We start from the raw sequence: 26,855 nt of genomic DNA on the forward strand, positions 1-26,855 counted from the left end.
GGACCTGCCCTGGAGGAAGGTTTGCCATTAGCCAGGCTCAGACAGAGACCAACCAGCACCTCTTCCCCTTCTTGTCCTCCCCACCAGCGAGGGACACCTGCAGGGCTGGGCCCCACAGCAGGCCTGGCAGGCCCGCAGCTTCCCAGGAACCCCCTGGGTGGGGCCTAGGCTGCGGGTTCCGGGTTCAGATTGCCAGGGTTACGGGTCCGGACCGGGGAGGGGCGACAACTTTCTAACAGTGGCAGGAATCCGGAGTCCTAGAGGGGGTTCAGCCCCTGCGGCACGCCCACTCCCACCTCGGCTCCATGGGCCCCTTTCCGGCCTGCCTCCCCCTCCTGGGAGGCCAGGGCACAGCCAGAGTCGCGAGCATGGACAAGGACAAGAGGGACCAAGGCCTCCCCAGAGCATGGTCCTCACCACGGTCAGGCTGCCAGCCAGCGCTGGAGTCTCTTCCGGATGAGGTGAGTGCATGGGCGCCAGGCCCACTGGCCATGATCCCTGAGAGAGGCCCTGGGCCTCCCACATCCTGGTTACCCGAGGCCCTGGAAACCAGAGAGGTGTGTGAGGCCTGAGGATGGATGAGGGGCAGGAGGCCTTCACCTGAGGCCTACACCTGAGCCTCTACCCCGGCAGGCCTCTCCTTCTCCTCCTCACTCGACTGAAACACCTGAATGAAAGAAGATGTGTGTGGATTAACATGAAGGGGTGCTTTAGGACAGTGTACAACTCTTACTTTATGATGGTTTTCCCAAGAGTCAACGTGTTGTACTTTTAGACAATGTAGTTAATAAGATGGTGAATATTTAAAGTGATTTCTCCTCCAAGGTATGGTGGTTCATGCCTATACTTCCAGCAACTGCTGGGTCTAAAGTAGGATGCTTGTGGGTTAGAAACCAGACTGCGTTACATAGTGATATTCTACTCAGTCTTGGAAACACAGAGGGAAAAACGTTGTTCTCTGCAGTTGTCAAATAATCAACAGAAACCTCTCCTGTATATCTAACTTAGGTATATTTGGGTGTATGGATTTACTTAAAACAAATTTTTTTTTTGCTTGTGTTCTGTTTTCTTCTTCTTTGGACTTTTTTTGGCGGGGGTGGGGGGTGGGGGGTGAGGGTGGGGGGCGGTCATGGAGCTTGAACTCAGGGCCTGGGCGCTGTCCTTGAGCTCTTCAGCTCAAGGCTATTGCCCTACCCCTTGAACTACCACGCCACTTCCGGTTTTCTAGTGGTTAATTTGAGATGAGAGTCTCAGGGACTTTAGTGTCTGGGCTGGCTTTGAACCGTGATCCTCAGATCTCAGTCACCTGAGTAGCAAGGATTACAGGCTTGAGCCATGACACCTGGCTTTTGTGGACTTTTGAAGAATGGCTGACACTAAAATATACTTCTGCAAGCGAAGGTGAATTTCAAGGTAGGTCTATGTGGTTGACTTATTAGATAATGAGGAAGGTATTTTTCTTGAATGCAGAATTATGAAGAATCTTGTCTGTGTTTCTGAAGCAGATGTGTTGATCTGCATGGGAAGGAATGGAAGAAGGCTAATTGTGGCCCAGAGAGGAAAGAGAAACATTTATCTGGGAATACCTACCACATAAAGAACATTTTCCTGTAGTAAGTTGCTGCAACAGTTGTAAAGTTTTAGGTCTAGGTTCCAAAAGGCTGAATGACTTTGGTTTGTATCATGTGATCCCTTTAGGTTTTAATTTTAAAAGAGAGAATTTAGCTAGACCCTCTTCCTCAATTAATCTTCTAGAACACTAGCATTGTGTGTGTGTGTGTGTGTGTGTGTGTGTGAGAGAGAGAGAGAGAGAGAGAGAGAGAGAGAGAGAGAGAGAGAGAGAGAGAGACAGAGACACAGAGAGACAGAGACAGAGGGAGACACAGAGAGATATGAAAAGAGCGAGAGGGAGAGAGAGAGAGAGAATATATTGGGTCTTTAAAGATTAAGGGCACAGGTACTATCTGATAGCTTTTTTATTCAAGTCTGGTGCTCTACCACTTGAGCCACAGATCCACTTCTGGCTTTTTTTTGCTGGCTAATTGAAGATAAGAATCTCATGAACTTTTCTGCCCTGGATGGCTTCCAATTTCAATCCTCAGATCTCAGCATCCTGAGTAGCTACGATTACAGGCACGAGCCACCGATATTCAGCTTGGAACATTCTGTTTAAGAGGGTTGAGAGGTGAAATGGTGCCATGGAGATCTTATTACCATTTATTTGCCTTCCTGTCCATATTCTAAGATGCTCTGCGACCTAAAAGGAGAGCAAGATTTTCTTCTACACTGCCCAATTCCCTAAGTCGAACTTGTTTCCTGTGCAGCCCAGTCAGATAATAATTTATATTTTTGGTCTATCTAGGGATTGGTGCCATTATTAATCTGTTTATATTTGAGATTATATATCACAACATTTTGCAGCCAAAAATACCTTGCAAGATTTTTTAAGATACTTAAAAAGGCATTTAATATACATATTAAAATATTTTTTGCATGGTACATTTAATAAATACAAAATCCAAAAATGAGATTAATGTTACCTACTTGAGTTATCTCAAGTCTGTTGGGAGAATCAGAGCAAATGTGTTACTTGGTTAGAAAAAAAGACCAACTTTTCTCGGGCTCTTTTCCGAAAGAAACCAGCTGGGGTCATGTGTCATTCAGACATGAAATGTAATAGCTGATATTTACAGGGAACTAACCACACACTAGGCACTATTATCCTTAACCTTTTTACTTACATTGCCCAAGGTATTTAAATTTTATCATAAACTTAAGAGCAATCTCTGCATGACCTCTTTGAATGGAAACAGTACTTGGGTAATGGGTGTCTAGATTCAAAACATAAGCACATAGGATTTTCCCCAGAAACACAGTCCCTGCCAGGAAGGCCTGTGTATTGTGGGAGATTGTGTTCCAGATATATGTAAAATCTGGGGCACTGAGGATCCATGCATTTAGAAGTGTAGAATGATTAAGACTGAATAACAAGTGAGTTGGTTGTTCATTCTGGGGGAAAATTGTTGAATTCTCTTGTGATTCTAGTACCTCTGACTCTTTGAGCTTAAGTGCTCAAGCATCCTACCCTAAATGGGTTCAGTTTACCAGTCGAGGGAACATAAAATTGATGACATGGAAAGCTGTCGCCAGTGAGTGGCACTTAAGGGCTTTGAACCATGAGTACCAAGCATTGTTGTTTTTAGAGCTAGCTCTGTGTCCTGGGCAAAGAACTGGCTGCCAGCCTCCTCATTTTATAAGTAAGGACAATTTGTGCAGACAGAGTAGAATGGCCACCTCTCTGTAATCCAGGGACAGAATGCAAAATGACCTTCTAGGGACCTTATAATTAATTGATGAGAGCAAAACTGTAGAAGAGAAGCTTATAAAGTAAGTGGAATATTTTCCTTCCTTCTTTCCTTCCTTCCTTCCTTCCTTCCTTCCTTCCTTCCTTCCTTCCTTCCTTTCTTTCTTTTTTCTTTCCTTCTTCCTCTTCCTCTCTCTCTCTCTCTCTCTCTCTCTCTCTCTCTCTCTCTCTCTCTCTCTCTCTCTCTCTCTCTCTCTCTCTTTTGGGTCAACCAACTTTAGCTGGTTAGAAGGCAGAGAACAGTTGTAGCTGCCTGAAAAACAAAGAGAATGCTGGTTTGATTTAGCTCAAGAGGCTGAACCGTTCTGCCCTGAAGGCTGGTATGATGGAAGAGAACTTCCCATCACTTACAATATTATGAAAAAAATTAAAGCAACAATTTGTATTACCTACCCTGAAGCTAGAGCTTTAGAATGTACTTTCTTCTCTTCCTGCCCTCCCTCAACCACTTAGCTTTTAAAAGCAAACAATCCATTCATATGTTTCCTATTGTCAGATTATTTGTCCTTTCTCTTTGTTCCTGGCCTTCTTTCTTGGATATAGCAAAGTAGTAGGCCTGGTGTGTTTCTTGGTCTCTTTATTTTATTCAGCACACATTAATTTCATACCCATTTATTGAGTGCATGGTATATACCCCAGATAAAGATTTGATGCCGAGTTGTAGAATGACATACCACAACTAAATTCAGCACATGGAGATGTATAAGACGTGGAAATAGTGACCACTCGCATTCACAAAACACTTAGGAAGACATCACAGAGCAGTGAATTTTGAGCTGTATTTTGAGACTTACATGCGTAGATGGAGGGAAAGTGTATTGCAGTCTGGGACAGCGACAAGAGCAAGGCAAAGCACAGGATGGAGGTCCAGAGTGACTGTATGACAGTGGCGGCACAGATAGCTAAGGCCCATAATTACCATGATACTTTGACTTGCTCATAGCCTACTTAACATTTCATAGCATTTTAAAACTGACTTTTAAGCAAAGCAGCAACAAGATTGGATTTTATTTTTTAAATAATTCTAGTAATAATGTTTAGGAGAATAAGAGAGGTAAGAGCTGGGAGGCCAGAAGAAAATGAGGATGTTGTTGCTCTGGTTTACATGAAACGGGAAAAGTGGAAGTGTGAGATATTTTTAGAAAACAGGCCAGGATTTACTGAATAAGCTGGATATGAGAAATGAAGGTCTGAAAATCTTCTAAGGCTTTAAAATTGCTTAACTGGTCAAATGGAGATGCCGTTAATGAAGGTCATAAATAAGAAATAAAGAAGAGATTGGGGAGAGACAATGGAATATCCAGATAGAAGTGCCCAGGTTACATCCTTGTCTGTAGCTGTGCTATGATGTCACATGGTGCAGACTTCTCCAAAACATTACAACAGGTTCCAAGCCTAAAAAGACAAGCAAACTGGCTATGTCACTTAAAAAGAAGGAAACAAACAAAACACATTAGACCCAGCTAATGACCATGCTGGCATATTTGAGGTAAGTTCTTGTGACTCTAGTCCATGTGTAAGTTTTAGTGAAAAAAAAAATCTCATATTGTTACTGTATCTGACTTTGTTACCAGGTATGTTGTATATCGTTTATTTGTTTATTTGAAACAGGAAAGGGACGGGGGAAAAACAAGATGATTGGAAGGGGTGGGGGAGGGAAATGGGGACAAAAACATGAGAAGGGGTGTCAATGTGTGAGAAGTAATGTACCTACTATCTGGTGAATATAATTGTAACCTCTCAGTATATTACCTTGCTAATAAAATGAAACAAATTATAAAAGTAAAAAAGGTTAGATACTCAAACAGAGAGGCGTTACTATAAGCCTTTGAGAAAAAGTAAAACAGAGTAGACAGGAATGGCTGGTGGGATAGTGCACACTTATAATCCTAGCAACTCTAGTGCTGGAGATGGGAAAAGTCACATCCCCAGATATGAGTATAACACTCTACATAAAAAAATATATTCATTTTTGTCAGAGAGAGACCAACAAGAGATGGTTTAGAGGTGTGACAATCAAAGATGGAAGCCAGCCTGTGCAGAAAAATCTGTGAGATGCCATCTCCATAGCCAAAAAATGCCAGACTGAAACTTGGCTTTAGTGGTAGAGTGGTGAAGTGGCAGAATGGCAGTCATGAGCAAGAAACCCAAGGGAGAATGAGAAGCCCTGAGTTTAAGCCCTCTGACTGGCATGCTTGCGCGCGTGTGCATGCTGGGACACACACACACACACACACACACACACACAGAATAACAGTAACAACAAACTTTTATATTTGAGTGCCACAGTAGTCAGTAACGTGACTGTAGGACCCACTACAAGTAGTCATAAATGTAAATCTACTCACACAGTAGGTCAGGGTAAGGAAACCAAAAGCTCTTTTATCATCAGAGACTAGAGCAGTATTAAAGCAGTCAACTGTACTTCAAAGCATAGGCTATTACTAAACAGGATCCAGCACTATTTTTTATTGATAAAATACTCAAGCTGTGAGTCAGGGGTAGTTGTGATTCTTTATGAGTAAAACATTTAAAAATGTATGCTTCAAAATAGATGAAAACGTCACCCCAACAATAAAATGAAATTTAAAAAGAAAAAAATAAACAAATGGAAATATGAATAACTAGCAAAATAATTCCTAAGATACATTAGATCTGTTGTTTTACAAAAGTTAAGTAGACAAAGCCAGATGGGAAATTTGAATAATTTAATAAAGACTATAATTTGTGAAAGGGATATAGAATGTTTCAATATTCAACTTAAAGAACTCCTTTTAGCAATTTCGGTAGTGACCATGGATATCTTCAGGTTTTACTGGGAAAATTTTAATTTATTTCTTAGTGCTAAAAGATTGTTTTGCCAAATAAAAAATCCGTGATTGCTTGTTCTGTTTCTCTGTTCATACTTGAGATATATCATTGCATTTCTCTTGGTCTCCAGGGGTTTCTGCTGAGAAATGTACTTACGGATGACTATATTGAGACTTTTTTTTGGTGATGCTTCTTGCCTTTTGGTGCTCTTAAAACTTTTATTCTTTTTAATTTAATTTTTGGTTCTGGGGATCTCAGGTCCTTATTTGTATTAACTAGGCAGGCGCTTTCCCATTTGAGGGAACATGACTCCTCTTTTATATTATTTTTCAGGACTACAATTTCGAACTCAGGGCTTTGCAGTTCCTGAGCCATACCTCTAGCTTTTTTCCTGTATTATTATTATTATTATTATTATTATTATTATTATTATTTTGAGCCAGAGTCATGCTTTTTCCTTAGGAGGATCATTGATCCTCCTATTTACAAATCATGCTGAAAATGAGATGTTAGGTCTATACCACCAGGCCTAGCCTTTTCTGTTTACATGGGGAATTATGAACTTTTATTGCATGGGTTGGCCTAGAATGAGAATTTTCCTGATATCAGCTTCCCAGGTAGCTAGTATGGCAAGCAGTAAACACTAGCACCCAGCTTTCTTTTTTGCTTGTTTTCAGTTTGCTTTTCAGATAGAATCACACATGGGCTTGCTTCAGATCATAATCATTCTACCTATCTAGACCTCTCATATAGCTGGGGTTATAGGTATGGGCTACCATACATTGCCACCACTGTTTCTTTAAGAACACTTCCTGGGCATTTTTACAATTTTTATTTTTTATTTTGTCTGTCATGGGGTTTGAACTCAGGGCCTGGGTGTTGTCCCTGAGCTCTTCAGCTCAAGGCTACCGCCCTAACCCTGGAGCTATATCCCCAATTCCTGTTTTCTAGAGATTAATTGGAGATTAGAGTCTCATGGTCTTTTGTGCCCAGGCTGGTTTTGAATCTTGATCCTCATATCTCAGCCTCCTGAGTAGCGAGGATTACAGGCATGAGCCACCGTGCCTGGCATTTTCTTTTGATGTTACCATGATTCTTTGGCTCACGACAATCCTGTGTATTTCCATGTATCTGTACGTCTCAGGAGACTGACACCACTTCTACTGCATTCTTCAGAAGGGATGGGCCTTTCCTACTTAACCTAGCTTAGGATTCTGGCTGGACCAGGTAGGAATAGCCCTAGAAGGCAGGGCTTGTTGCTCTCTCTTCTGTCTCTATTCCGAGATTGAGTGAGAGACTGCTGTCTGGGTTTCACTACCCAGTGAAACCACACATTGGTCTCTGCAATCCACTAGAGATAGTGGTTAAACATGGAAATCACCTCTGGGTGTGGATGCCATGTGTGTTCCCTGGCTGTGGAGTGTCCCTATTTGGGTTCCGAAATTGGGCAGGGCTTCATAATGGACTTGAGGTTTGGTCAAAACACGGCTCAGAATGAATGAACACAGAGACTGTGCTATAAAAATGTGCAATTAGGACCTGCCTCCTTTCCTGCGGCCTGGGAGTAGGCTGTGAAATTGGGATGAACTGTTGTTTAGATTTCTAGGCAGTTCCAATCCATATGTTCCATAGAAATGCTCCTGAGTAGAAGCTCAGTGGGGCTTTGAGTGGGATCAGAGATACAGCTGAATGATTGGAACCCCTGGATTGATTGGGCTGGTTTAGCTTCCGGGCTCTGATTATGTTTATAGCGATGATGTCTCCTTGCTTGTGCAGGGTCTTGGGTGTGGACTCTGAGGCTAGGCATAGCCTAGCTTGGTAGGAACACAAACTATGAGAGCTCCTGGAGGTGTGGATTAGCACAGCGTTGCAAAGTCAGCCGTGGTTGATGTCTCTGACTGGATCCTACCACTGGCAGGACCACAAAGCTACCACCAAGATTTCCATGCTGGTTTCTGTGAATTAACTCTTTCATTATTTCTACCAGACCCCAAGGGGTTATAACCTTGCTTCTGCCCCACAGTGTTCCTCATTAGAGAGCAGGAGTGTCTTCCTGGCAGGCATCTCAGAATGCAAAGGAAGCTGGAGGTCACCTCCAGCTATCTTTTCTTACAGAAGAACTGTGAGCCAGGAGAGATCCTTCCTCTGTGTTGCTGTGATGACTTGGGGGAAGGTTGATGTGGTCAAAATGGCGCCTCTCCTTTTGTATTTTAATGTGGAGTTTATTTGATTCTGTGGTTCCTGTGATGTCTCATGCTCATTTCAAGGTTGGGAGTATTTTAGTTTTTCATAAAATCCATGTTCTGTCTGGTTAGTATCTAGTAGAATTTTCTGTGGAAGGGCATGAACTTTCTCACTCTTCTATTCTGCTGTTTTGCTGACGTCACCTTTATAATTTTGCAAGAAAAGAATCCCTGCCTTTATGGAAAATGTATGAAAGGTTGTAAAAGAAAAAAAAGTTAGATGAAGACTTTACTGGATTGGAGTCTTGTCCTTATTCTTACTGGCTTTGTTCCTTAGTTCTAGTTTAGTTCATGTTTTTAGCCAGCTTTGTGTTAAGTTGAAAATAAAACAGAAAAAATGTGTTTTCTTGGTTTTCCCCTTAGCAGTTTTAAACAGTAGGCATGTTTTTCTTTATTATTGTCTTCTTGAGTTATATTTTTAACAGAATACACAATCAGTATCTTTAATGTATATTTCTACTTTGGTACTTTTAACATTTAAAATTTTCTCTTGCACGTGTCACAATAGGAGGACGAAATGAAGTCATTATAACAGTTTGTGAAAATTGCACCTTTTCCTGCAAGTTAGATTCTTAATGGTTCAATTCTTACATGGACTCCTCAGATGCTTATTTATAATATACTCATTCTGCCAATCAAGAACTTCTTCTGCTTCTCTATAACTCTCATGTTAACGTAGACTTGTCTAGTAGCTGAACCACTAAGCTTTATTTTCTTAGTTCAGTGTATAAGAGGAGTTCTCAGAATAATTTATCTCTAAGACCTAGTTTCTGAGTAGGGAGCTAGAGTCCTGATATTCCCTTTTCTCTGGTGTTCCTCAAACCAACAAACTACCAAAACTTCCTAGAGGTGGAGTAGTCACCTCTTGTTTTTTTTTCCCAAGCCATTTCTGAATGGTGGGCAGAAGGTCTGATATTTAACCAAGGGGGAAGAAAGAGTCTGCTTTATAAACATGTATGAGTCTTTGGATGTGGACATTTACAAGTGAGAGAGCTCTGAAACATCTTTAGAAGCCGAGTACAGCAGAATAATGGGAGACTGTGTGCTGGCTTGGCATTGGAGCCTGTCTGGCACAAATTACAATGTAAACAACTCTTCAAACATTTGCAACTGCATACATGACATTGAATTCTCAAAACATCCAATTAAACACTTGTCAATGGAAGAAATGTTTGCTCCTTAAGAGGACTGGCATCAGCTTTGGCCTTTCTGATAGAGAGGCAGTTTCAACTGATACTGTTGTATGCACTTCCTTTCTTGGTTTGATTCTGTCCTTGTTCAGACAAAATTTCTCTTGACAACTGCGGAGACAATGCCAAGCTGGGATCACTGAATTAGGTAACCAAAGAAAAACATCCAGGCTATGTGTGCTTTTCAAATCCCAGAAAATCTCAGTGCTTTGATTTCTTTTATTCCATTATAAAATACTTGCGCTTGTTTTTACATATATATGTACATAAATATAAATATGTATGTTAACATGTGGGAAGAGATAGTTTTAATTTTCTATTACTATTATTTTAAGAAGTTATACAAAAGAGCTTCAGTTCAACAAGTGAGATTATGAGTAAAATGCATTTTGATCAGTGTCAACCCTTCTACCATTCTCATATTTCCCAATTTCATCCATTTCCCTAAAGTTTATAGTTTATCTTTTATATAATATACATTGAATATAATGGATACATATGCCTACTTTTCTCTCTTCTATTCCTTTTCCCCCCTCCTACTGCCCCCTCCCCTGACAAAATATGCTTTATCTTTCTGCTTCATTTCATTAAACTGTTATGAGTTCAGAGAAGTGACGTCATTGGAATCCTCCTCTGAGTATACCGTTCCTTAGTCATTGTGTTTGTGCATATATGTATGGAATTTTTAAGAAATTAGCTGATATTGAGAAAAAGAGAGAACGGCTGTAGTGATGTTTGGTTCTGTACTTTGTCAAAGAATAGAATTCATTTTTAGAACATAGAAAAAACAGTAGTGGTTATGACTTTATGGTCATTCTTATTCTATTCTTGCTGGTGCAAATGCTCAATTGCAGGTGTCTGCAATTTGGAAGAACAAAGAAGGATTTGGAAAGATAAAATAGAAATACACAGCAGCAGAGGAGAATAAAAGAGGGAAAATTACAAAGTTTTTATTTTTCTTTGGAAAAGTTGTAGTATAATTGAAGAAAACACTGTCTTTGAGAAAATTTCCCAGTTCACTGGCCTCAGTTTCCTAATCTGTGAAAGAATATTCAAAAATTAAATAAAATTTAATGGCTATAAATTGCATATAACAGCACTGACTCCATTTGGACAGTCTTAAAAATGCTCAGCAACTGAAGCTCAAGTGGTAGAGCTCTAGCCTTGAGAAAGTCCAAGGAAAGGGCTCAGGTCCTGGGCTTAAGCCCAGGACTGGCAAAATAAATAAATAAAATATAAATAATTAAAAAATGCTCAGCATCAGTTAGTGAGTTATGAAATGTTAATATTTGGGAGGGGACTAAACATTTCCATAGAGTGAAGAGAAGGGGCAAAAGATAGAAATATTCAGCACATTAGAGCAGTCTGGGTAAAAAGTTAGTTTTGGAGAGGATGTTAGGCAGTTTTGTCACTGGGGTAGGGGCCGAGTAGCTGTGTATATGTAAAAGGGTATCCAAATTTGTAGATGAGGATGGAAGAAATACAAAGCCTCTCATGGTCAGGAAATTTTAACCTCAGTTATGGAAAGGAAGAGAGCTTTTACGAAGCCTGGGGGGAGTGGGAGTGGAATTTGGGGCTTAAGGAGAGTGGAAACAATTTTTGTGGCAGCTGCTTGGGGCAATTTGATAGGTGTCAACTGAAGATAAACATACGGGTTGCCCAGCAATGCAGAGGATGCAGCTGAGGCCAGACAATTCCAGCTGACAGTGCGGACACTTGGCTTGGTTGTGTGAATGTTGGTGATAGTATTGAACCCGCGGAGCAAGCACAGAGTTTGACTAGCAGGGAATACAGTGTAGAGGAAAGGAAAAGGCATCCATGAATGCTAATGAAAGTATTGCCGACACCTATAACCTATAACCAGTAAAATTGTGAGCCAACATGAATCTGAAGTAGCATTTGCATGGATGGATGTGGCCTGCAGAGGTCTGTCTGGCTGCTACTCTGTGCCACATCTGTGTGGCTGATAAGAATGAAGGAGATGAAGGTCACTTTAAGAGCCAAAACTCCGGGCAGGTGACCCCTATAATAGTCTTTCCCTTGAAAGCTTTAGTCTTATAATGTAACCAGAGTAATTTAGATTCTGGTTGTGAAGGAAGTAAAAGGAAGGAGCTAGAACACCAAAGATAAGGACATTCAACATAACCTGTGTGGAGAGGGGCAGGCCAGGAAAAGCATTCTAGAAAATATCTTACCTGAGATGAGCCAAGATGATGTAACAGTGTGGGGATAAAAGATGACAGGAAGTGAGAAGGAAAAAAGGAAGGGTATTGATTTGGCTAAGGGAGATAAATGATTTCCTGGAGAAGGTGATAGTTAGATGAGTCATGTATTTAAACTGTTGTGAGAGAAATCAAGACTTGAAGAGTGCAGGTTACAGAAGAAAAGAGATGTCAGGAGAACAGAAAGATGAGATACCGTGGCTGAAGTTGTGGAGATGAATGGGTGATTTTACACTTTTGAACCCAAGTGATCAGTCAAGTAAATGTTGGACATAGATTTTTGTAGAACATGATGAGTTTGGAGATCATTTGGGTTACAAATGGGTTGCAAGTGAAAGGCATCTAAATAAGTGAATTTATAATGTTCCTAATAAGAAAATTCATAGGGGCATAGGCTTTAGACATGCCTGGAACAGGGTTCAAAATAAGATTATATGGACCTATCTCCAGTCCTATTCATTTTTTTAATCCCTTGACTCAATGTGTTCAGCTTGTTTTCATTCTGAAGACAGACTCTCTGCACATACTAGACAAAAGTAACCTTAGAATTCTTAGTAGAAATAATTTTTCTTAGCACACATATATTAAACTGTAGATTTCACTGTTGATCAGATATGGTGAGACAACTGTAAATGTAAAGATGATTTGTTACACTTAAGAGTAGGGACACAACATACCATATAGGGCCAGTCAGGGGGCAGAATGAAGGGAAATTGATGGAGAAAACTTTTGTTGTGTTTCTTCCCAGAAGGAATGGAGAGTCAAGACAGGAAGCTTTAGGATAGATGAGTCTGAGTATTCTTCATGGGGTCTAGTACTGAGAGGCTTTTCTTGTTGGTATGGTGCCTGGCCCTGAGATGCTTTAAAGGCAGAATTTTACCTTGGTCTATGAAAAGGTATGGGAGGTATGGCCAACTTGGTCTGTGAAAGAAAGCTGGGAGGTTTGCAGGAGAGGGGTATTATTTGCTGACTGTCGGTATTAATCCTGGAAGAGACAGTCTTCTCAGAAGGTCCTAAATGCCACCACATTAAAAATAAAGACAAAGAAATATGATGGTATATGAACTATAATGCCAATGCCATTGGGTTCTGATCACTCTGTGATTGGGTCATGCCATGGCTGCAGTTTGGGTGTGAAGTGTGGGAGGAGTGCATGTATTGTGTGCGATTCTCACACAGCTAACCCAGTGTGGGAATCAGAGTGTGGGGAACCTAATCCGTGTTTTTCTAAGGAGAAAAACAAAGCAAAACCAAAAGAAGCTTGCCAAAGGAAAAGTATGCTGATGAACAGAAGCTATGCTAATCTCCAACTAGGTGCCTGGAACCGTCTGGATTGGGGTGATCAGGCTGGAGAGTTCAAATGTGGCCATTAGCCCCTAGACCCAAGGGTGAGTAAAGGTTTTCATTTGGTTTTGATTTAAGAACTCTCTTTGCACATTTGCTCTCCAGCCTGATGCCTTCAGTGTGTCCCATTTCCGAAACTCTAAAAGCTCTTGAAACTCAGTGTTCAAAACAGAACTGGAGCTTTAGGCGTCATTTCAAATTTTCCAGTTTCCTTGAATTAAACACTGATTTTTAAACACCTTGGCTCTTTTTCTTTGACTGTACACCTCTTTCTGGATAAAATCATGTTCCCCTGAAGCATATCCCAGATTTTCTTCTTCCTTACCTTAAGCTCTGCGTCTCTAGTTTCTCCCTGTGTATTGAATTTTCTTATATGATCAGATTTAGCCCACTGGTGAAAAATAACCCCACAAAAATCCACCCCAGTCGTTTCAACACCAAGAGAGAATTGTACACATAATAGCATAAAGGTAAGCATCTCAAGTATTCAAATCACTTACCCTCTCAATTTTATTACAATTTTAAGTGGCTTAATCAAGAAAATGAATGCCTGAAGGTGTTTTATAAAAGACAAAATAGTTCACATGGTGGCGATTTGTTGATTTCTCATTCTGTGAATCCTACGTCCTATTCACTCATATAGTCATTCATTCATGCCAGTACTGGGGTTTGAACTTGAACTCTTGCTAAGCATTTTTACACAAGGCTGGGACTTTACTATTTGAGCCAAACCTCCACTTCTGGTTGTGGTTTATTTTGTTGTTGGTGGTGAGTCAGAGATAAGTCTCTCAAATTGACTTTGTAGCACTGACTTTGACCTTGACCCTCAGATCTCAGCCTCCTGAAGAGCTAGGATTACAGATGTGAACTACCAATGCAAGACTCTTATGTTCTTTTAAAAAACAATAATATTTAACCCTACCTTCTTTTTTTGATGATTTCCTATCTGTCCCCCCATGTAGGCTGCTAAATTCTATGTATTTTTTAAACTGACATCCCTTTGTCTCTACCCTTCTCTCTGCCAACTAAATCTCAACTCCTCAAAGCGTGCTTGATGTCTTATCCCTTTGATGAAGTATTACTAATTGTCCAGATTACTTAGATTTCCTTCTTTTCTCTTCTACTTCAATTTCACTTCGGATTTTCTTACCCTTTAATTATTGTATGCCTTTTAGTTTTTCCCTGTCTTTGGAAGACAGGGATTTTTGCTTTCACTTCTTTTGTAGACAGTTTTAGGGTGACACGGTTTTAAACAAATAGTTGCTAATTGATTAATTCTTAGCTGTTAGAAGTGCTAATTCACAATAATTGCACTTTGCATATACTTTGTGAGCTTCTCTTTCCCCTGGGAAGAAATCATTTTGGATTGATTTCACTGACAGATGCTGAAACAACTTAGTTCAATTAAGTGAATCCTTATTAAGTTCTAAAACATATGGGTACATGCTGAATAAATATCCATTATTTTCACTTACTTAGTCAACAGATAATTAAAGACTATCTGTTGTTTTCCCTGTACTGTGCTAGGTATCATACGAAATATTTACTACTAGTCATTTAGATGTTAGAAATTGGGGCCAAGAGTTTGGCCTAGCGGTAGAGTGCTTGCCTAGCATGCACGAAGATTCCTTGGTACCACATACACAGAAAAAAGCCAGAAGTAGAGTTATAGCTCAAGTGGGAGAGCTCTAGCCTTGATGCCCAGGCCCTGAGCCCAAGCCTAGGACTGGCAAAAAATAGATGCTGGAAATCTAAACATGAATGTGATGTGGTCCTTATCTTAGCAACAATGACAGCTCTGGACAATTATAAAGTGTTACAGGAAGGTAAGAGAGATGCTTGTGGCTACATGGAGAAGGTAGTAATTTATTCTGATTTAGAAACTTCAGGAAAGGATTCACAAGAGACATAAACTTTTAGGAGAACATGGTAGGAAGGATGCATTGGCACTTAGATCTGCTTTATGAACATTTTGTGTTACCCACATGGTGTTTGTTGAAATAATAAGAGTATATGTGAGAGTATAGGTCGGGTTTTTTTTTAATCTTACTGATAATAGCTAAAAACCTATTACTATTCTACATGCAAAACAAATGTGAGAAGATTCTGAGAAGTGAAGAAGAGAAGGTATACCAGTTGTGTGTGAGTTATCTGAAAACACTTCATTGGGTCATGTCAAAGAAGAATAAGTAGTTTTAGCAGTAGGCAAATTTGCAGTCAAGACTATATAATCATGCATACCAAATATACTATACAAAGATTAGACAAAGAAAAGAAGATTTGACTATGTTACTTAATATCAGATAAAATGACCTATGATAAAGAGAATATTACAAGAGACAGAGACACTTTTTATGGTAATTATTAGAGGGGTTATAGTTATATTCGCCAAATAGAAGGAGTATTACTTCACACACTTTGATACCTCTTCTCATGTTTTTGTCCCCATTTCCCTACTCCATCCCCCTCCTGTCATCTTGTTTTCCCCCTTCCCTTTCTTATTTCAAATATTTATATAATATACCAGATTACAAGGTAAGATATTATAACAATATGAGAATAACCAAGGGACAACAAAAGAGATGAGAAATAACACAGTATATTAAGAAATCATTCACACATTATATAGCACTTGTTTCCATATCCTGGAGGTCCTTCCATTTAGCCTCATCCTAGTTGGCCTTATGTATCTAGGTTTTGAGCTATTGTAATCCTGTGCTAGGAGAGTCCAAGTTTGAGACAGAGACACTTTATATTACATGTTGAGGTTTGTGAGACACAAACAAAATGGTGCTAATAGGGAGTTTTATACCCCCTCATGCAGACTTTGGAAAAAAGGAAAATCTAATATTGGTCTAACTACTTGCCTTGAAGACTTAGGAAAAAATAAATATGGATGAACCAAAGCAAGCAAGAAGGAAATGACTAAATACAGGAATCAATGGTATCAAAAGAAGAAGAGCCATAGAAAATAAATCCATGAGTCAATTCTTTAAAGTGATCAATAAAATAGACAGCGATCTAGCAACATCGACCAAGAAACAAATGAGTAAATAAATGTACAGGTTTCAGAAATGAAACACGCTATCTGCAATACTGTGGACCCTAAAAGATATGGGGATATTAAAATTAGTTCTTCATATATAAACTTGATAAAAATAAGTACAAGAGACCAATTCCTTGAAAAATATCACTGTTACCCATCCAATATGAAATGGATCATTTGGATAGCATAACTAGAGTGTATAACTTGTAATTGGGGTATAGTTTAGTGGTAGAGCACTTGACTAGCAGGCATGAGATCTCACGTTTGATCTCTGGGACTTCAAAACAACAACAATCAAAAAACTTAGAGTAAAGAAAAAAAAACAGGTATACTTTAATGCAGTTCCTTTGCCTGTGGTTGATCTTTTAAAATCTTTTGTCAACTGGTGACACAAATATGTATTTTGAACTCCTGCTTTGCAATTAGCATTATGTTGTCTGGAACTACTAGCAGTGCAATTATAGAAGTGTATGTTTTGGAGTCCAGAGACAAAGAAACAGAGAGAGACAGATAGAGGCAGAGGGAGAGAGATGAAGATAGGTAGGTAGGTAGGTAGATAAGCAGACAGATAGAGATATGAAGACAGAGAAGCATCTGCAAACAGGTCTAAGACATTGTACATTGTACATAACCTCTCTTTCTGAATTTCTAATGTTCCACTACAAAGGATAAGAACTAGAGTGAAATATAGCACTTGTAATTGTATCCACCTCTTCACTCGCTGAGGAGAATGTCCAATGTATGACCAATGTATTGTCAAATCCGTGTGAATTATGTAAAGCAAAAAAAAAAAAAGCAAACAGTGGGAACAGGGAGCCTTCAATTTGTTGTAATGTATTGCATCAAAAAGAACATCTTCCATGTAACTCCAGTTCTTGGAATGAATGAGAAATCATATGAAGAATGTGCAATTCAGATTAGGAAACAAATAAAGATAATTCTTGCTAACTTTTCCTCAGTTTATACTTCTGGTATATAGGATGCTTTAGCATTTTAGAATCTTACTTCAGTATCAGTTAATTGTTCTGTGGAATCTGTTTGAAGCACTACTTTCACATTTTGTTAGAATTTGAGGAACACTGGAAAACTTTGGAGAGCTATGAAAAGTATTTAGTTTGAGTACATAGTTTTCTGATGACTGACAGAAAACCAGATCCTATCACATCTTATGGTTTAAGAGATGCTTACAGATTTTGGGAGAAACAGATGAGAAGTTGTGTTTTGGTAAAGTCAGGTAACCATTGTTCTATGTAATGTCCAATGCTGGCCTACTGTGTAATAAAAATGAAACATAAAACTAGGTGCTAGTAGTTCACGCCTGTAATTCTAGCTGTTCAAGAGGGTGAAATCTGAAGGTTAGTAATTTGAAGCCAGCTTGGGCAGAAAGTCCATGAGATCTATCTCCTAACTCACCAGCAAAATGCTAGGCTTGAGGTATGGCTCAAGTGCTAGACTACCAGTTATGAACACAAAAGCTAAATATGTTTGAAGTCCAGGTCCTGAGTTTAAACTCCAGACCTGGCAAAACAAAAGCAAAAAACATAAAACAAAAAAACCTAAACAGCAATGCCAATGCCAAAGAAACCCGTAAAAGCAAAATTGAAGTATAACAAAAGCCTCATGGACTTCTGAGGCCATTTGTGGAAATGACTCTTGTAAAACATATAGCTAGTAGTGAGCTAAGACTTTATACCACTCATACCTGTCATGATGTCCCTGGAGCTGCCAGGCTTCGTGCAGGCTTCCCTCTAGGGACACAGCAATGGAGACAACACACGAAAGGAAAATCCCTGTCTCCATGTTCCAATTCTAGACAGCAAGCAGGAAGAGCGAGCTAACTGAAGAAGTGCATTTTATACTGGTTGAGTATTCCTCATCTCAACTGAATCAGAAATGTTTCCAGCTTGAGATTTTATTTCATACTTCCATATATTTTCATATGCCTAATGAGGCACCTTATGAATGGAGCCCAAGTCAAAACATGAAATTCATTTTTCTTTTTTTTTTATTGTAATTAGTAAAAGGGTTACATGATATTTGCCAGATAGAAGGTGCATTAATTCACATACATTGATACCCTTTCACATGTCTTGGTACCCGTATCCCTCCCCCCCCATGAAATTCATTTTTCATAGACATCTTACGTACAGAGAAATTTCTATCGGATATTTAAAATAACTTTGTACACAGAGACACGCTTTTGAATGTGAAATCTCCCGTTGGTGTTTTTGAAATTTACAGGTTTGGGAGGATTTTCAGTTTTCGATTTTCAGATGAGCAATGCTCAGCCTGCTACAGGTTGGGAAGTGACATGTTCTATACAGAAAGAGATGGCGAGAGAAGAGGAAAATGACGGCATGGGGTGTCACTGGGGTTTTAGTTGTGGAAGCAGTCTCAGGAAGAAGGACTTTATAGTGGTCCATTGCAAGGCCTTTGGCTTTTACTTTCAATGAGGTGGGCATTTTGAGGACTCAAAGCCAGTCATCAACACTACGGGGCCACACATGCTGCTTGGCTGATTAGGAAGTGGCTTGAATGCCCTACTGAAGCAATCCAAATGAAATGCTAATGTTAGGGTTACAACAGTGGGGAGAAGGGAGTTATAAGGCAGCAATAAAAGGAACAAGCAAGAGCACTTGACAAGACTTCTCTGCTGCTCTCAAAATAGTGGAGGTGGAGCTGGGTGCCAGTGGCTCAGGCTTATAATCTTGGCTGCTAAGGAGGTTGAGATCTGAGGATGGAGATTCCGAGACAGCCCAGGTAGGAAAATCCTCAAGACTTTTTTTTAAAACCAGTCCTGGGGCTTGAACTCAGGGCCTGGGCACTGTCCTTGTGCTTTCTCCATTTTCTCCAGGCTAGCAGTCTACCACTTGAGCCACAGCAACACTTCCTGCTTTTTTGGTATATGTGGTACTGAGGAATCCAGTCCAGGTCATGCCAGGCAAGCGCTCTACCACTGGGCCACACTCCCGGCCCCATCCTTGAGACTTTCATATCTAATAAACTACTCAAAAAGCCAAAAGTGAAGCTGTGTCCCAAGTAGTAGAGTGCTAGCCTTAGCAAAAATGATCAGGGATAGCTTTCAGGCACTGAGTTCAAGCCCTAGGACTGGCTTTCTCTCTCTCCTCTCTCTGTGCCTGTCTGTCTGTCTGTCTGTCTGTCTGTCTGTCTGTCTCTGTCTCTGTCTCTGTCTCTGTCTCTCTGTCTCTGTCTCTCTGTCTCTCTCTCTCTCTCTCTCTCTCTCTCACACACACACACACACACACACACACACACACACACACACACACACACACTGGGGATAGAAAAGTGGGGGAAATTAGCTTGTAATCAAAACTTGGTTTTCCCTGTAAAAAGTAATTGTTACAGAAAAAAACATTGAAACCAATCATAGAGGATCTGTTTTAGTAAGGAATGCAATAAGTCAATCATTGTCATGGTAAATTAAAATTGTCAACATTCGCCAAGTACAGAAAGCTGATATTACAGTTTGGATTCCTTGCCCCTGGAAACACCAATGGGAAACAGAAAAAATGCTGAGAAGGAAAGAGTCTGGCAAGTAGAAAGACCTGAAATACATGTATTTCCTGAATAGTTTGTCTTTTACAGAATAATGTGCTTAATGCACATTTGAGGGTTGTTTGAGATTAAGAAATACACTCATTTACATCTTATTAATGTCATATCGACAGGAGTGGTCATCTCTCTAATATGTGTGACTTCATGACCTAAGTAAAATTGCAGACTACTCTGAATTAGTGTTACTAAGGGAGTGTTTTATTAAAAAAAAACAGGTGGACACTTAGATGAAAAATATTTAATGCACCTGGCTAGGAATGACTGCATGGCATTGGTAGTTAAAGGACTGTCCACACATCATTCCACACCCACATTTGCAGGTTGCAACTTAGCACAATGGCTCTAGAGAGGAAAGGGATTCTAGTAAAACATGAATAAAGCCTTTTCTTTGAAGGAGACATTCTCTTTATACCTTATTAGAGCTACCACCTACAAAACTTTGGGAATCTTAGTTTTATTTTGTTTTGGGGAAAATAAGAAATGCCTTTGAAAAAGTTTATCTTTGGATGTAGAGAAAGAGAAAAGCCTTTTGATGTTTGGCAACCCATTTTCTTAAGAAGGAATGATTTAAAGAGCTTTTTAAAAAAGTCAGTGTTGTAGATTGTTTTTTGCTGATAAACATCATAATCATACTGGAAATTTAAATATTGAAACCCTTAAGGGCTAAGTGAAGTCTGCCTGTCCAAAATACAAGAAAAGTGTAGCTATAAATGTGATACTTCCGGAAGAAGACATGAAGTGCATATTTGTTGAGATTTTTAAGGAGCTATATGAATAAGATAAAAGAAAACATACAGACATGGTGGTGCACAGCTATAATGAAATAATTCAGAGGCAGAAATATGAGGATCACAGTCCGAGGCCAGCCTGAACAAAAGGTTACTGAAACTTATCTTGAAAAACAAGCCAGGAGAATTTCCATATACCTATAATTCTGACTTAGGAGGCAGAAGTAGGAGGATACTGACCCAAAACCAAACTGAGAAAAGCACCAGACCCTCACGGGGGGAAAAAAACTGAAGCAAAAACATCTGAAGGGCATGGTTCAAATAGTAGAGCATGTGCTTAGCCAGCAAGCTCAATGTCTTAAGAGCAAACCACTAAACTGAAAAAAAAGGTCATATAAAAATATGACAATATATTTCTTCCCCCCCAATTTGCCAGTCTCAGCCTGTAGATTCTTATCTGTATGAATGTATCTTTTTGCTTGGAGTTGTAGACATGAAATTGCCATGTAGCTGCAGCAAGAAACAGAGGCAAGTGCTGCTGTTTCTTCATGAGACCAACAAAACACATGTCTTCTCAGGTTTTCATGGGCCAAATTGAATCACATGTTCCTGTTAAAACTAGGTATATTAAGAAACATTGACCAAGGCTTGCTGAGACAGGGCATTGTCTGGAGGATGCAACCTCCTGCTGGCTCTGCCAATAAAGAAGCAGAAAGGATGGATTTGGGTAGGGCCCCAGAGCTGTATGAAACCCCTACCTCTGTATGATTTGGAACTGAGCATTCTATCCACCAGCTTCCTTATCTGCTTGCTCTTTGTGCTAATTATACACTACTGCATGTTAGTGCTTCAAACATTTTCATTCTCTCCTGTAGCCCTAATCACTGCATTTGTCTTCTAGTGCATTCAATATAATTAGTCATGTGCTGCGTAATGTTGGTTCAGGGACAGATGACAGCTACAAGAGCGGTCTCATTCCTGTGATCTACTGATCATGATGTCATACATAGATCGATACACTACTAGGGTTGCCAGTGATACTTCCATAAACAAGACTACTATCCTGCCTGTTGTACAAAGTTTACAAATACAATTATGGTGTACAAAGTTTACCAAATATAATTATGTGTGGGATGTTCCTATATGACTTCAATGATTGTACAATAGTAACAATATCACTGGTATATTGTTTACTATACATTACATTTACTCTTCTTTTACACTATATTCCTTCTTTTTTCCTTTTTTTGAAAAAAAAGCTTGCTATAAAATAATGTCACCAGCAGCCTCATCTATCTGTCTCTATTGAATCTCTTCAGTGCATCACTTTTGTTCTTGGCTTAATCTGTTGAATTGTTTAGCATGAACCTAGGTGTAATATGCCATATACAGTATACCCTCAGTCTGTAGATTACATGTATATCTAGAAGGCTATTATCTCTAGGTGTTATATGGACCCACAGGTCCTCTTTTAGATCCGTTTTTGCAACTCTCAGCTGGAGCAAAGTTTACATGTCCCGAGCAGGGGAAATGGTGCATTCTTGGCTTTTTGATGCTGTACTTGTTGACTTGTTCCAACTCTCTTAGGCTCTTGTGAACTAAATAAGGAAAGGAAAATCCTATTATTCTAGAGCTGAATTATGACATTCTGTTCTCATCATAGAGGGCTTCCTCTGTAGTCATTTATGAACTACTAAGTAAAACATCCTACCATCAAGTCCATGAAATAACTAGAATTACTATTAGCTTCCAGGTATTCATTTTTTTAAAGATGTAAGTTTAGTTGTTCAAAGGAGTTGTATTGTTGAAATCTTCCTCAGTATATACCATACTTAAATTTGTTAGGTTATATATCCATATGGTAAAGTATATATTTTCATATATGTTTATAATTTAGATCTAATGTCCACAAATGAAGAAAAGTTGTATCCTTTATTCTCTCTGAGCCTAACTTACTTCAGTTAACATAACTTTTTCCAGGTTCATCCAGTTCCCTGCAAATGTCATAGTTTTATACTTCCTGATGAATAAAATTCATCAGGAAGAATATATGTGTGTATATAAATATGTATATATATCAGGAAGAATATGTGTGTGCATATATATGTATATATATAAGGAAGAATATGTATGTGTGCCTATATGTGTGTGTGCCTCTGTGTGTGTGTGTGTGTCTGTGTGCGCACACACACACACACACACACACACATATATTCTTGATCCATTCATTCGTTGTAGGGAACCTGGGCTGCTTCCATTAAATAATAGTGCAGCAATGAACATATATAGGTGATGTATAGATGTCTTTATGTCTTTATTGTATCCTAACTTGTAATCTTTTGACAAATGCTCAAGATCTCTGGATCATAGCATAGTTGCATAGTTCTTTTTTTGTCTTTTTTCATATATTTTTATTATAATTAATAGAAGGGTTACATTATATTCACCAGATAGAAGGTGTATTACGTCACATACATTGATACCCTTTCTCATGTCTTGGTCCCCATGTCCCTCCCCCCACCCCCACCCCTCATTTTGTTTTCCTCCCTTCCCTATCCCACTTCAAATAACCAAATATGCATATACACAATATATCAGATAACAAGGTGAAATACTGTAATATGAGATAACCAAGGGACAACAAAAGATATGAGAGATAACATAGTACATTAAGGTTAACAATTACTCATTATATGGCTTTTGTTTCTATATCCTGGAGGTCCTTTTATTTAGTGTCATACTATGTGGCCTTATGTATCTAGATTTTGTTCTATTGTAAATCTCTGCTAGGAGAGCCCAAGGTTTCTACTGATTAGGACAAATGAGGGAAACCATTGAGCCTATGTTCCTTTGAGTCTGTACTTCACTTAATATGATTTTTTCTAAGTCTTTCCATTTCCTTACAAATGGGATGATGTCATTCTTTTTGACTGCAGCATAGAAATCCCATTGTGTATAAATACCACTCATCAACTGAGGGACATCTGGGTTGGTTCCCTATCTTTGCTATGGTAAATAGTGCTGCAATGAACATCGTTGTGCTAGTGGACTTAGTATGTCCTTGTGTCTAGACGATTGGGTAAATGCCAAGTAGTGGAATTGCTGGGTCATAGGGGAGTTCTATGTTTAGTCTTTTGAGGAACTGCCATACTGCTTTCCATAGTGATTGAAGGAGTTTGCACTCCCACCAACAGTGATCCCTCCTGGCCACATCCCCTCCAGCCTCTCTTGTTATTAGTTTTCTTGATCCTGGCCATTCTAACAGGAGTGAGGTGGAATCTTAGAGTTGTTTTGATTTGCATTTCTTTTATGACCAGAGATGTTGAGCATTTCTTCATGTGTCTATAGGCCATTTTTGTTTCTTCTTCAGAGAAGACTCTCTTTAAGTCTTTGGCCCATCTTTTAATGGGATGGTTGTTTCTTTGGAGATTAGTTTTGGAGTGTTTCAACTTTTTGATTTTTAGATATGAGGCCTTTGTCCATTTTATGGTAAAGATCTTCTCCCACTCTATAGGCTTTCTAGTTAATTTCATAGCACAGTTCTTACGTTTAATTTTCTGAGGAATCTCTAAACTTCTTCACATAGTAGTTGCGCTAATTTACATTCCTACCAACAGTTGACAGTGGGGCTTCATTTTCCCCCAGTCCTACCCAGCATTTCTTGTTTGTACTCTTGATGATGGCCATTCTTATTGGGGGAGATTGATTTTCAGTGCTGCTTTGACTTGCATTTCCTTTCTAATAGAAGATGTTGAACGTTTCTTCATGTGTTTATTGGCCATTCTTCTGTTAGCTCCTTTTACTATTAATTGGGTTATTGATTTTTATGGGGGGGCTAAGTATCTGCATATTCTGTGTTAGTCATTTATTGAATGTATAGCTGGCAAAGATCTCCCACTCTGTAGGCTGTCTTTTTATCGTACAAATGGCCATACTGCCAAACATAATGTACAAACTCACTACGATACCCATCAAAATCCCAATGTCATTCCTGGCAGAGAGAGAAAGAAATTTAAAAACTTATATGGAACCACGAAAGACCTCAAATAGCCAAAGCAATCCTGATGGGGAGAAAGAGTAATGCTGGAGGTATCACAGTTGTAGACTTCAAATTGCTTTATTGCAGAGCTCTAGTAACAAAAACAGCTTGGTACTGACATGCGTGCATGCATACACACACACACACACACACACACACACATACACACATACACACACACAACCTTAAGATCAATGGGATATACTAGAACACCTAGAAATAAACCCATATTCCTATATTCATCTAATACTTGATAATATATGTTAGATGAAAGATGGCCCCTTCAACAAATGGTGTTGGGAAAATAGGACATGCATATGCAGAAAACTTAAACTTGATCCGTGCCTGTTACCTTATCCTCATATCAACCAACCTAAAATGGATCACAGACTTTCATGTAAACCTGAAACTTCAAAACTACTGCAGAAAAGAATAGGAGAAACACTAGAACTTGTTGGCATAGGCAGAAACTTCCTAAGTAGGATTCTAGGGATTCAACAAATAGGAGAGAGGGTTGACAGGTGTGAAGGTTAAGCAAAATGCAGACTGGGAAGGAGAGTTACCATGCACACTATTCTGAAGGAAACTACAAACAAAAGGTAGCAAAACTATTGTTTTTCTCCAAACTATCACCCATGTCCCTCCTTGACCTTCCCAATTACTAAGAGAAACACAGGGAAGAAAAGAGAAAGAAGATATGATTTCATTTGGTAAGATGCTGGCCAATCCTTGGTTTTCCCTTCCTTTCTCTTGGGGGCTTCCCGTTTCTTTCAAAGCCTTGTGAAAGATGGCATACTAGACAGGTATGAAGAGGAGACTGGCTTCTCACTACTGGCTAGATACTGGGTGAGGTGAGCCACAGAGACCCTGCTCAGTGCTATCAATAAATAGCATAGCATGAAGCTGAGAGTGGTGAAGGAAGGAAAGATACTGACATAGATTTGGGATTTGCCAAGGTATATGTGAACATGGGTATTAGTGCCTTTCTCTTACCAAGCTACAGTAGTCTGTCAGAGCTGAGGAGAAATCAAGCACAGGGTGAGGTATCTAAGAAGACAGAGAATTCCTCCACGCCCACCTAGAAGCGGGCTTTCATGGTTCCTATGGCTTCGCAGGAGAATTGTAGAATTTAGAATTCAAGCCGTGAGTCTTGGAACTGATTGGGACGCAACTAGCTGGGACATGCCCCACTTGGTGAGAGGATTGGGGGCATAGACTGGTAGCCAAGACAAAAGTGGATACACAGTTGCCCCCCCTCTCGGTCATGGATGGAGCTGGAGTCAAGCAGAACATCTCTCCAAGTAATCTACATGTATTTGGGGTGTAGAAACCATCAGATTTAGTGAAGACATCCACATCACAGAGAACCAGACCTAGCTAGGGTGGGAACCCCAAAAAGCCCACCCTCCTCTCTCAGGCAGCAGGTAGCATACATCTGCCCCCCCCACTCCCCTCAGATCTCACCCTCCCTGCTCTAATACAGCAGAGCGTTAAAGGCTGGAGAGATGGAGGGAGAAAGTTCACTAGGCAAAGAGTATGTGGGGAGATCAGAGCACATGTGCCCTCTGTTTCCTGTTTCTTTCAGTCCCTGACCAACAGCCTGCCTGGTCCTGGGCAAAGTGAAGGAAAAGAGCTTGAAAACTAGATATGAACCTGGAATTGAAAATAAGCTTGAACACTGGCTTCCAGTAGCTTACACCTGTAATCCTAGTTACTCAGGAAGCTGAGCTCTGAGGATTGCAGTTTGAAGCTAGCCCAGGCAGGAAAGTTTGTGACACTCCCAATCTCTAATAAAGTACTCTGAAAGGTGGCACTGTGGCTCAAGTGGTAGAGCACTAGCCTTGAGCAGAAGCAGCTCAGGGACAGTACCTAGGCCCTGAGTTCAAGCCCTAGGACTGGAACTTGAACTCTTAATTACTGGACAAGTCTCTTCCAATACCTGAAAGTGACTAGAAAGCTGGAGAATCTACCCAGATAAGGGAAAGAAGAATGTGACTCAGCATAGCACAACAGGCAAGCACAGATTGAGGGGGGAAAAAATCAAGCCAGTCTGCATTTGTATCCTGCCAGGTACAGTCTGTATGATCACCTGCTCATGTACAGGGCAGTGAAAAGTATATGTAAATGGTAAAGCCCATCCAACCTGGTTTGAATCTTGCTCAGCCAACTTGTAAGGAGTTTGGAGGAAGTGTCTCGTGTGAGGCTTGCAGCATAGATCCTTGAAAATGGCAGTGGTTATTAAGAGATGAAGTAAACCCAGGGGGAAATGGTATAGCTATCAGAAAAAAA

General features: G+C 39.8%; 1 protein-coding gene across 4 annotated transcripts in view; it reads left to right on the top strand.

Moving 5' to 3' along the window:
* Window positions 1-208: 208 nt before the first annotated feature.
* The window catches only part of Cpq (carboxypeptidase Q), a 387,604-nt gene continuing 360,957 nt past the window's right edge, over window positions 209-26,855 (top strand). Inside the window, exon 1 of one of the 4 annotated variants that reach the window (XM_090339115.1) lies at window positions 209-461. In XM_090339115.1, the coding sequence (XP_090195241.1) occupies window positions 306-461 (156 nt within the window). In that variant the 5' untranslated portion in view covers window positions 209-305. Of the gene's footprint in view, window positions 462-25,724; window positions 25,991-26,855 lie in introns of those variants that run through there. The other 3 variants (XM_090339112.1, XM_090339113.1, XM_090339111.1) reach the window with 3 other exon arrangements.

Source organism: Megascapheus bottae, chromosome 9 (assembly GCF_031878675.1).
Source record: "Megascapheus bottae isolate mThoBot1 chromosome 9, mThoBot2.hap1, whole genome shotgun sequence".
NCBI lineage: Eukaryota > Metazoa > Chordata > Mammalia > Rodentia > Geomyidae > Megascapheus > Megascapheus bottae.